This window comes from Copadichromis virginalis, linkage group LG5 (assembly GCF_057382275.1).
Source record: "Copadichromis virginalis isolate Kocher_CV1m ecotype Utaka linkage group LG5, C_Virginalis_male_GT1.1, whole genome shotgun sequence".
NCBI classification, from domain to species: domain Eukaryota; kingdom Metazoa; phylum Chordata; class Actinopteri; order Cichliformes; family Cichlidae; genus Copadichromis; species Copadichromis virginalis.
In genome coordinates, this window is record NC_140622.1 from 8397590 (window position 1) to 8410517 (window position 12928).

Genomic DNA, 12928 nt, shown 5'->3' on the forward strand with positions numbered 1-12928 from the left:
GCAAATACTTGCAGTTTCATTTGTAAACACAGCCTGCCAACAAATCGCAGTCAATCTGAGTCTGTCTGCGCCAATAAGTGCAACTGGTCTGCAACTGTTTGCAGCTGGGGTCTCAACTCAGCTGGTTGCTAACTGACCGCATTCTGGATATATTCCTATATTAAAGCAAAGCTGGCGAGTGCCTAAGTCATTTTGCAGTTAAACTCCGTCACTATTTGAGGAGGAATTTCTGAATTTACGAGGTTTAAATTGAAGATGTTTTGTCTGGACTCTGAATCTGATCTGAATCTACTGATCAACATCTCTGAAGCAACCGAGGGAACATGACTGCAAGTTAACTGCACACTGTTGCAAAACTTCACAGTCTTCAATCGCTGTTGTCCCTCATGTGACTGAAGCATTAGGATCTAAAAAGGGAAAAACTTCAACAGTGTGAAGGTGGTTTAAGTACAAGAGGTCAGGCCTCAAAGAGCAAACTGTTGAGAACAACCAGGCTGTGAAGGAATAAGGAGGTACTGATTTGTGATCCAAATGTAATCAAATTACTCAACAGAACCTCGCTGGAGCACTCGCCATTTTCACGTCATATATCAGGACATATAGTGTGTGGCCTATACGTAACCGCAGAAAAGCAGGGCTGCAATCGACTGGTTAGAAAGTTCGATCCAAGACTCAACGTTCCAGGTAAAAAGAATTTCATGGTTACTTTACTGTGGTTACAATAAAACTATTTCCAGGGAAAACACTAACTAGGCTACTTTTTTTACTAATGTCCTACCTTTGCAGTGTCACTGGATACAATGCTGTGTCCCTGCTATTACACTACAACGATGCTGCTGGAACCTTGTTTCTAAAGAGTCACGTTCATCAGGTAGTCTGTCACATGCAGCTGACTGAAAAGTTGAATCAAAAGATCTTTTATGTTGTTTCATTTTTCACTGTTAGCACTATTAAATGCTGCTGCTTGCACACTGCAGTCATGATAAAATGTTCCAGATTTATTTTTAATATCGTGTGAAATACTGTTATCACAAGTTTCCATGAAATATCGTGACGTAGTTTTAAGGCTATATTGCCGTCCTGGCTGAGCCTCTAGTATTTAGACCACAAACATGCCAAAACTGCAGGATTGCAGATAATTCAAACTTCTGTCTCTGTTGTAAATACTGATGAAACCATTAAATTCTCTCTGCAAACAGCTTAGCACATTGCTATCACCTCGGCTTCATCTATGCATTGCTGAATAATGTTTGCTTCTCAAACCTGTCAAAATGTGTAGTGCAGTTCTGCAGCACCTCCTTACTCCTTACATCCGTACTGTATTGCATTTCTGAAAATGCAGTGTTGACTTCTTGGATACGTCCCTTTTTACACAAGCAAAACCTACTTTATAAAAACAATTTGAAAAAAATATCTAAAAATCACATTTAAATTCGGGACAAAGCCACTTTAAAATGTTGACTGGATCAGCTCAGGGCAACGTGCAGCTGTCTGTCATGTGTGCTGCTGCTCTGCAGATGACTCAAGGTGAGAACAACTGATTGTTCTCTGTCCCTAACGAAGGCTGTTCTGTTCCTGATGTTGCACAAACAGCTGTGCCTCCCAAGGCCCTTCACAGCTTTAACCAGGACACGCAGTGCTCAGCCACCTCCACAAACACAGCTCTGTTTGATTCAGCACGACTCACTCAATGCGACACATTAAGTGTGATTCACTCATCGCGGACAAAATCACCGGTGCAGGATGGGTGTTTCAAGAGCAGGCACGGGAGAGGCCGAATCAGCGTTTGTTTACCGCTGTTGGGAGGGAGAGACTCATCACGTCCTGTGCCAGAAGCCCGTGGTCAGCGGGACGGAGACGCTCGCAGACAAACATACGGTTCTGTTAATCTAAACAATGGCACGCCTCAGCTGCCCGCAGCCCTGACTCAGTTCATGTAGATGAGTCTTGTTGACCAGCCAGTCTGGGTCAGAGCTGAGCGAGGCAGCACCTGTGAGAAAGCCTGCAAACACAGCAAAACTGCAGGCACTTAATGGCTTGGATGGGACACTTGTTACAGTCCATCTGGAATTGAAGATTACCTCAATCAATACATAAAGGGACATTTCAGCCAGGGTGCAGACAGTGCTTCCACTGTTTTTAACACCCAAGTCTCACTTTAGCTAGTTGAATGTTATAACTTCGCTCTCCTGTGAGGCTGGATGACAGAACAACAGCACAACTGAGCGTGGCCCACAGACTGGCTGGAACACTTTCTACACTGCCTCCATCGGCCAACAGAGCTCTCTGCAGGCAGACGGGCAAGCAGAGCGCACTCGACCATGAGTATGACACTGCTTAAGCAAGCAGTATCACCTTTGGGGAAAGTGCTTCTCTTTTTACCATAAAGCAGCTGCCTTTATTGGCTGTTTGTTACTGCAGTTGTGTAAGACCTTCCAGGTTTGTCACTGATAAAAGCTGAGGTTGCATTGGTATGTGTTAAATCACTGTCTGTCTGTCTGTAAATCAGAGGTCAGCCACTGAGATCAGAGAAATCCTCAGTACATAAGCAGACACAACACATGAGTACGTCTCTGAATGCTGCCGTTAGGCTCAGCTAGTCCCAAAAGCAGCAAAATAACATGTAAATTTTATGGAGTCTGGATGGCGGCACCCACATAAAGCTTTCCTCTAATATTCGGCAAATTCCACTTTGTGAGTTGGACTCTCTCTGCTCGACCTCGAGCTGTACATCTTTGGATATTTTCTGAAATTTTGCTGCTTAAGTCTTCTAAAACCTGTGAACTGTGACACATACCACAACAGCTCTACAGACTGGCAGCGAAGTCGCCGTTTTGGTGTCCGTCTTCACAGCTCAAAGGATTTTTCTGTCATCGTCTTGTGCTCTATTTATTTTTCAAGTACACCAGTGGCTTCCCCTTTCTTCTCGATGCGTGCACTTCCTGCGCTTTGACTCTTTTTTTCATGGATGATCTGTTTTGAGGTCACAGCCAGCTCTCTGATCTTCATGTCAGTATAATTCAACTGCAGATTTTTACCCGCAGATAACTTTTGCACATCTGAAAAAGAAGGCTTTACACCCAGCTGGCTCTTTGTTTAAAATGACACGATGTACTTTACTATGCCTGCTTTTGGCTCAATGTCTCATTTGAATCATAAACTGCATATAAAAGATTGATGTAGCCAATTGTGACGTCACCCACTGGTTTTTGCACATTGCAAATTAAAGGTGCAATTTTATTTTCATGGTCATCAACTTGTTAGTTTTGCTCAGCCAGAACTAGCTGAGCTAGATGAGGGTTTCAGCTATCTTGGGTATGCTTCTATTAAGGCCTGACTTGGACTTCTGCAGGGAAGCTTTGTAGATCCTGCTGATGTAACCTACACAAGTGCCAGGTCTCTCTTGGAAATGAGATTTTTAATCTCAATGAGATTTTTTACCTGGATAAATAAAGGATTAATAAAAAAGTGGCTGATGTCATTTAAGGCACTGCCGGTTAATTATGTGTTAATTAGTATGTGGCCGCTCTGAGTGTTTATAGCTATGCCAGCCATGACAGAAATTAATAAAATGCTGGGAGGTTTTTCCCCGGTCTTTCGTACATTCCCTCACATCTATTCCGACTGTTACATTTGTGATTCCTTTCAATTCAATTCAACTTTATTTACATCACAAATCACAACAACAGTTGCCTCAAGGTGCTCATATTGACATTTTATCGATTATTATTCCTTATGCTGAGAGGATGATTGTTATACTGATAAATTTAAAAAAGGTGGTGAAAAAGTATCGAGGGCGCTGAACAGGCGAATCACAGCAGACGCGTGCGGCGTCGACTGAGGTGTAGTTACACTTCGAGGGTTCAGATGTGGGTCACAGTTTGGGGTTTCAGACACCACTCCGGCATAAATTTCCCCACTCCGCAGTCGTGTGTAACTTAAGTCCTAATACAAGTACAACAGGTTAGTTACAATAAAATGTACCTATAAGGAGAAATTATTCCTACGATAAAGAGAAGCATTTTAACAGGACAGTCTATGGAACCGACTCACTTTTGGATGAACTGAACTTGGCCACAGGTTGCTGCTTGTTTCAGAAACATAATTAGTACCTTTGGTGTATGTGGAGGCTTATATACTGTATAGAGCTGCAGTCACAAAACTAATCGCTGCAGTAATGTAGCACACAGTGAACTGGGTTTTATCAGCAGGAACCTTGGCTCACAACAGAGCAGCTGACCTCTGTCCTTACCTAACACAGTGCACACACTGTTCATACCCAGAGCCCCACTGTTACACTGTGCACTTATGACACACAATTGATCGCTTTCTGTTTTCATTATGCAAGAGTGATCAGGAGTTGACTTTATATAAGTGTTGCTTGGGGTCAAGCTGGGTCTCACTGCACTGCCCCCTGCAGAATAAAGATAAGTAAGTTTAGGGAAAAAACCCACGAAGCCTTTTTTTTTTCTATTTTGCAGTTACTTGCTGAAATGTGTCTGTGCACATGGAAGGAGGCGTGCTTGGAACTAGTTTGGATTTGTGATAATTTCGCGTATACTGCATGCAGGCATAGGAACGGTGCCTATCCAGACTAGCACGCAGCTGTGAAATGCCTCTGGTGAAAGCGCAGGAAAAAGGCACATTAAAAAGCATGATGCCTGGTTCAAAGGAGCTCATGAGAAGCATTATGTAGCCTGTCTGAATGTCTCCCTGCTTTACTCATCTCTCACAGTTACAAAGTTACAAAGCGGGGAGCAAAAGGCTTAGCTGTAAATTAATTAGGCTTCATCAAACACTCAGCGCCTTGTTTCCCGTCTCAGTGTGGGGAGACGGGAATGGAAAGCACCTCTCTCTCAGCTCAGACTCTTCATCTCTCTCATTAACTGCTCTGACCTGTGATGTGTTTGGATACGGAAGGAAATTACATCCAGGACATCAAGGGAGTTCACTGACTCCATGTGACGTTTCAGTTGCCAAAGCCTCTTGACTGTTAGTCTAATGACCATTTCTAGAGAAACATTCAGACGGCAGGGTCAGAACTTGGCACAAACAACATGGCAGGATGGATCCAACCTTTCCTGTATCAATGGTTCATGGTTGGTGATGGCGTAATGGCGTAGAGGAAATCTTCTCCACATTACGCTCACACAGTATTGTTGCCATCCATCCCTTTAGCACCACAGTGCAGCCATCTCCTGACACGACAGCGAGTTCTCTGTACTCAAATACCCTCCACAGTCACCAGACGTCAATCCAACAGACCACCTTTAAGCCCCTAAACACATATTATTATACAATAGGATATAATGCAACACATCCAGATCATACTTTACACCCGTGTTTCTCAACCTTTTAGAGCCACTGCACATATTTCACATTAGAAAAGTCACACGGCATGTTCCCGCACACCAGGCTCGTTTGTCCCCAGTTATACCTCTTTTGCTTTCTTCTGACCACTACTCATGCTAGGGCCTTCATCTGGGTCCGAATTTTCTCCAGGACTTCTGTTAAACTGGCAGTTTGCAACCCAATCAATTAGAGCAGGTATGTAATTGTTCTGCGCGTTACTCCAGCCGATCGCTCGAGTACTAATCAGGTGGAACCAGATAACTGATCATTTCTCACGGCACACCTGTGGGCCGCGGCACACCAGTTGGGAAACACTGGTTTAAAGTATGAAGTATTCATATTTAGAAAGCATCTTTATTGTATAAGACTTGAAATGCCCCTCATGTATGACAAACAACATTTTATTGCTTATTCAACATTTTAATCAATGGTGATCTTATCTAACCTAAGATTAAAAAAAAAACGTCTGTGTGAACATGAAAGACCCAATGACGGAAACCACCTGACTCTGGTAAAAAATAGTTCCAACAACACTTTAGACACACTAGAGTCACATTGGTATCCGCCGCTTAACTTCCCATTTATTGTCTGTGGTTTGGTTCACGGGCAGACTCCACAGTGAGAATCACCACAGTGTCTCTCATATCCTCCACAGATGAACCTCCAGTGATTTAGTCTTAGTCTTTCTCATAGAAAGCCAAGAATGTGGCATGGGAACTGAGCAGCCCTTATAGTCAGTCTATAACAGCACAGTGTTACATTCAGTAAAGTAAACAAGTGCTTTTAAGAGAAATTTGTTGGATTGTAGCATTACAAATCAAGCGAAACTGCAACCACAAAGATTCCCGATCATCTCATAGAGGAACATACAACAACTTCGTTATGAAACACAGCAAACACAGAACAGCAGAGGCATTTATCTGAAGTACAATTAAAGCCTCCTTTCAGCAGTTTCTTTGTTCTGCTGAGAAATATGAATAAAATCAAAACAAAAAGCTCAAAGAAGCTAAAACTCTCCATAGAGCTGAGAGGACCTGTAAAGCGGCAGGATCCTCTGCATCATCATCTTCATCATCATCATCATCATCACAATGCATATTGCACATCACACGCAGTGGTCCGACCCACGGTTACTACAAACTGACTGATTACAGCAGTAGACTGCTCTTAAAGGAGCCTGTTCAACAAAAGCAAACAGCATTACAGTATAACGCAGGTGCTTTATTAACTATTGCATTATTTAGAGGCTTTCATATGCACATATAATAAGCTATCACTGAAGAAAATGTCACAGCATTCTGCACTGCAACATGATTTGAAGCTGTTCAGCTGAGAAAACACGTTTACTGTAATTCAGTCTTCAGAGCTGAGAGCCGTAGCGATGCATTTGGAGAAGCTAATTAGAAACTTGCACTTGTTTGTCACTCTCTGAGAACAATAGCTTCTATTTCAGCTCGCTGAAAGCGGGTCAACGTCGAATTACAGCACTTAGCAGCCTCGGAAGCACAAGTGAGGTGTGAACACTTTGCTAACAGGCTATTATCACAGCTGCCCGTATCAACAAAGGTATGAAAAACAACTCAATGTGTTAATAGTCCTCTGAGAGAAAAGTGCAAACAGCTCTAAAATCAGCATCGACTCTGTGTGAGTCCTCAAAGTCGGAGTCGCTCACTGTGGAGAGAGCCTGTGTTACTGTCCAACGCCCACACTTGATCTCACCGTGGTATGAAAGTGTTCCAAAGAACTCATTTATTTTGGGGACTCGGAGAAATATGAACTTTCCTTCTCAATTCTGACGCTGCAGAAGCATACCAGAACACCCTGTCGCTGTGTTATTCACACACACAAAAGAAAATCTAATTTTATAGTCACTATAATCTGAACCCCGATGCATCCACCAGTTAGTGTTTGCTTAGGTATAGGAAAAAACTGCTTGTATGAATGCGGGTCTATAACTGGGTGAATGAGGCTTGTAGCAAAAATCACTTGGTGCTCAATACTCATTAGAAAAGCGCTATAAGAACCAAAACCCACGTTAGCACAGAAACTCTCAAATAACCTAGCATTCATTCTGCCTGCTCACATATACACTCATTGAAAGGTGTCTCCTTCTTTTTTCAAACCTGCATAATACATAATACATTTCCACTGTGTAAAATTCACACAGGTGTGCATTACAACAAAAATGAATGAGCTTTATAAAGGTAGGACTCGACTGCACTATTTACATGGAACTACACGCAACAGAGCAACTTAGGCTACGTTCACACTGCAGGCGAAAGCGCATCAAATCCAACTTTTTTGACCCTCTGCGACCCATATCTGATCATGGTTTGACAGTGTGAACAGCACAAATCCCATATTTTCAAATCCGATCTGGGTCACTTTCGTATGTGGTACTGAATCCGATACATATCTGATGTTTTAGAAAGCGACTGCTGTCTCCGTCTTTTACGTCACTGACACAAGACAGACACCAATTATCAGCGCCGGAGAAGACATCGTGAACACTTGTTGGCCATCCAGTGAAACTGTTGGGAAGACAACGTTGGAGGAATGTGAACATTTTATTTGTACTGTATAATCTGCAGATTCTGACAGAAATCTGCAACTATCCTTTGAAGCACCGCTCCTCTAAAACAGCAATAAGGATCATTATTAGGCCATATGTAAAGAACAAAATAACTTTATAACTTAAAGCAAAATTGGGAAACGTAAAGTCCGAAACAAGTCTTTATATTAAGGCCCATCAGTCAAACAATACTGTTTGCTCTGGGTCTAAACAGAGCGCGTTGTGTGTGACGTCTTCTTTTGCGCATGCTGGCCGCTTTGAGGGTTCACACTAGAGCGCGTTTGCTGTCACATTTTATTTGTAGAGTGAACGAGCAGACAAAAAAAAAAATCGTATTTGATCAAAAAAAAAAATCGGGATTGAGCATTAAGACCTGCAGTGTGAACGTAGCTGTTGTGAGCATGGTTATGGAGGCATTACACCATTTCTTTAGGCGACTGTATCTGTATGATGTGGATGGCTGGTACACTTGACGTGATCTATGTCAAAGTGATCCAAGATCATCACAGATGTATAAAATGAGGAGAAGGCACATGTAGGGAGGTGCAGGAATTTTGGGAAAGGACTCATAAAATTCTAGATCCCACTGCCATTTAGCTCAGATTCATTGTTTTAGGAGACAAGTGGCAACAAACACATTCGACGTCATGTTCAATCAAGTATCATGGCCTATTTTTAATTTTTAGGTTTATTAAGAGTGATGGCGCTTATATGACGATGATGGCTTCTTAGGGGTGTTTAAAGGGGAGAGATGTTTTATATTTTGCATAATAAAAAAAAATATTCAAGAAAACTGGTAATCACTAAAACATGACGTGAAAGTTTAGTACTAGATTAGATTAGACCCCTGCTGTAGACACCTGAAAATAAAAGCGTTAGGTTGACTTGTAGTGTGTTCGGTCACTGCCTGGTTCCAGCAGCAAATACTGGGGTTGAAAAATGCTAATCAAGCTGATAACTCAGCACTCCAACCTCTTGCACAAATACGGTTATTTCTGGGCCAGAAAAAAACAACATGGCACCAGCCAAAGGGCTACATTTGAATGAAATTTGAATGAATGAATAAATAAATATATAAAGGGTGACATCACAGTGGCTAAATCCATCTTTTAAACACAATCTAGGCTCACTGTCACCAACTGTTCTCACCGGCAGCAGCGAATCTCAGTGAACGTTTCACTGACATGCTCTGATAAACACACATGGGATGATTTTCAGAATAAAAGTCTCCTTCTGGATTATATGTCCTGCTTTTAAAATTCTCTGGCTGTGATGGGAAAACGTGTAAAGGACAGAGTGAAGCTACGTCAGAGATACCCGGTGTATTTCAGAAATAAGAGGGAAAACGACCTTTCCTGGAAAGTTTCACAAGGAGCTGAACTGTAACCCACAAAATTAACATTCCTGGGATGTCTGGAACTTTTCATTAAGCTCCATATAGAAAAGGCTCAGTTTTGACACAGGTAGTTACAGTATTTGTGAGCAGAGAACTTCTAGCAGGATCTGCCTGACAACAGCCACCTCAGCCTGATGCTTCTTTTATACACGTTTCTGTTTCAAACAATCGAGCATATATTAGCAGGATTCTAGTAATTATGTGATAACAGCAATGTAACATTAATGTTGTTATACTTCAACTCTGATAAATGGAAATATTGCATTCAATGAAATATTTGCAAAAACCAAGTTGATGTTTGCTTTTTGTCTTGGAGCAGGTATAAATAAATCTTTTAGCTCCATTCCCTCCTTTCATTGACGGCCATCTGCCCTCTTGGTGAACTTTCTGTGCACAGTCATAGGAAGTGCATCTGCTTGTCTGTAAATGGTTTCTGTCTCATTTACCGCATCGGATGTGATTAAAGTGTTGTGTGTAAAAACAATGTTCTGCTGTACTTGTTACACTGTGCAGAGATTTACACATCTCAGTTTGAGGGCACAAACTGAATGTGCATTAAAAGCCTCTGTGTTGCATTCAAGGACATCTATCATTCATATTATTATAATCATTATAATTATTATTTACATATGGGAAATAGACAAGCAGGCAAAGTGCAGTCAACAGCGATGATGAGAGATGAAACGGACATACATGAGACAGAGCACGATGAGGGGGTGGGGGTCAGACAGGGGTGGGATGCTGGTCTGGCTCCACACACAGCGACTCACTTGGCCAGCTTCATCTCTATCTGTTGGCGGATTTCTTGCCGCTCCTGATCGCTGCGGACGGGGAAGATGTTGCGGTCCTCCAGCTCCTGCTTGCTGGGCCTGTTCCGAAGCTTCACAGCCAGCAGCTCCTTCTTCATTCTGCGTGGGAGGGTCCCTGTCGTCGTCGAACACAAGTTAACGTCAGTGGCTGTACAGTGGCTGTACAGTGGCTTTCTAGCTGCTGCACATAGTTTTCCAGCTTAACCTGCTAAACTGATTCTAATCATCTAAGAATTAGCCTGTGAACTTTCACACATTCCTCGCAACAGCTACACATTTGATTAGAGCCCGAGTCTGAGTGGACAGGTCTGAACCCTCGTTCTCTTACATAAAACACCTTCCACAAACTCGGGATTAAGTTCGGGTCTGCTCCGGGGTATTAACGGGTTTTTTTAAGCCAGTGTGAAGCTTTGATTTCATGTTTGCTGAGTTGGCTTGATTAAAAAAATACAGAAAATCTTCACCCAGGCTTGCACGTCTCTTGCAGACTGAAGCATGTTGAAGTATTTCCATAAAATTCCCTCCCTTCACAGATGCCCAGTGCTGTAGTTGTTTCCTGGGAAATTAGCTGGTATTTTTGTCTTTACCAGGAAAACTGATCGGACTGAGCAGATCAGATGTCACACCTTGACTGAGTGCTCGTCTCCATCAAACCTTTCATGTTTTAAATATTTTGAGTTTATGTTCAATTTAAAAGAACACAGACTGCATATAAAAGATGAAAGTATCAACTGTGACATGCCTGCTGTGCACAAACACGGATACCTGCCAATTACTTAGACTAATGTTAGAACTTGGCTGAGGTCACCACAGCAGATGGATCCACATGTTTGATTTGGCACAGATTTTGTGGTGGATGCCCTTCCTGACACAAACATTCATGAGGCAGAGTTTGTGTCTGGAATCATTGGTAAAAGCAAATGCCCATCCCAGCATCCGCATATTTTCTGCCATTCCAGGTCGCAAGGGCAGCGGACCTCCCCTCTCCCCTGACCACCTCCTCCAACACTTCTGAGGGGACACCAAGATGTTCCCAAGCCAGCCAAGATGCCCAGAAGGCATCCTGGGCCTCAACTGGCTCTTTTTGATGCGGAGGAGTGTCAACTAAACCCAACTTTAGGCATCAAAAATATTCAAATTATTACCGAGCCTCGCTCGTCCACTGAAAGAACTGCCATTTTTGGGCTCTAAGTTTTAACACCACATGTTTCTGCTTGACAAAAGAGGCCATTAAAGGCATTCATAGTATCCAAAAATATCTGATTTGTGCAAAGATGCACTGCTACCATTCTTAAATCTGAGCTGTGACTCCCTTTGATTCATTGTTTTTTTTCCTGCTTTCATCCTGTTAGCATCTCCTTCACCACACATTAGCATCACGATCTCTGCGACTAACCCTTTCTGGGTAAGAGTAAACCTTTGTGGCAGTGCTATTTAAGTCTCCAGTGAGCTCCACAGTTCACCCTTTTAACATTTTTTCCCCCAGAATCGCAGACATGCTAACGGCAGGAGTCCGAGCACCACTGACCCAAATGAACAGCTAAGAATTAGGCCACCAGAGCAGATGTTGACAGGCTCTGAAACTTAACACCAGCAAGTATGCCATTCATCATCCATGTAAATCTCCCCGTCAGGCTGCGAGTATAAACAAACATCACCACAGATTATGCAGCTTCATTATCCACTGTCAGGGTGCCCAGATTTGGGCTCTGTACAGAACGTGGGCGATAACAGTAAAGCAAACATCATACCACAAGTCGGCTGTCGGCACACATACCGGAGATCACAGACTCGTTCCAGCTGTCCTGGTCGCTCAAGTATTCATCCAGACGCCAGTTCTCCTTGTTCTCGTCAGACTCCTTCTTGCTCTCGGACTCTCCGGCCGGGTCCTTCTCTGTGCTGGACGTGCGAGACAGGCGGCCCTCCGGACGGCGTTTCGGAGACGAGCGCGCCTCCTTCATCTGAAAACTGAGGTCACATGTCACGAAATGTCTGTCAGTTACAGCTGTGGTGGATTGTTGTGTTTGAGCGACTGAGATGCTGCACGGCTCATCTTTCAGAGAGCAGCTGAAATGTTAGTTTACCACCGAACGTGGTCGAGCAGCAGTCACTGAAGTGATTAAAGAGTTCAGGTTGTGTCTGCAGCCCAGGCAGAAATCGCACAACTAAAGCATCACAATGTAACAATCCTGTGACCAAGACACTGGAACAACAGACTGATTTATCTTCATGAGCTGACTGTAAACTATAAAACAGAGCACTAAACAGTCGTTAAACTGCATAAAGCTTCAGTTTGGGTTCCAAAGGCAAAATAAGAGATGAAAAGCTTTGAATACACCGGGAATCCCTCTCTGTTGTTTTCTGCTTCACTAACAGGTTTACAGATCTAAAAAAAAAAACAACAACAACACTCAAAATACCAATAATACTATAGGTCTGTGAAGCATTTACTTGCACGTCCTTGTTCAAGCTCCAACATCAAAGCAAATCTAGAGAAAACTAAACACAATCAATCGTCCATTCTAGAGATGGACCGATCCGATATTACGTATCGGTATCGGTCCGATACTGACCTAAATTACTGGATCGGATATCGGAGAAAAATAAAAAATGTAATCCGATCCATTAAATATCACGAAAGCACCTCACAAAACTTGCAACACGCCGTAACTCACCTCAGAACGTTAGCACGTCGGAGCAGTATGCATCACGTGATAGAGCGGCTGTGGCATGCGGGACCTGTCGGTGGTCTGGATAGCATGTGGAGCTTCGCTAGAAACCCGGCATTTCATCTCCGAC

The 12928-nt window shown here is 42.9% G+C and overlaps 1 protein-coding gene across 3 annotated transcripts in view; it reads right to left on the reverse strand.

Moving 5' to 3' along the window:
- phactr3b (phosphatase and actin regulator 3b) overlaps nucleotides 1-12928 on the reverse strand; it is a 60179-nt gene that overhangs the window by 14286 nt on the left and 32965 nt on the right. For all 3 annotated transcript variants that reach the window (XM_085455725.1, XM_085455726.1, XM_085455727.1), the window contains exons 7-8: nucleotides 11907-12097; nucleotides 10091-10244 (exon numbers count right to left, since the gene is read on the reverse strand). In XM_085455725.1, the coding sequence (XP_085311851.1) occupies nucleotides 10091-10244; nucleotides 11907-12097 (345 nt within the window). The remainder of the gene's footprint in view (nucleotides 1-10090; nucleotides 10245-11906; nucleotides 12098-12928) is intronic.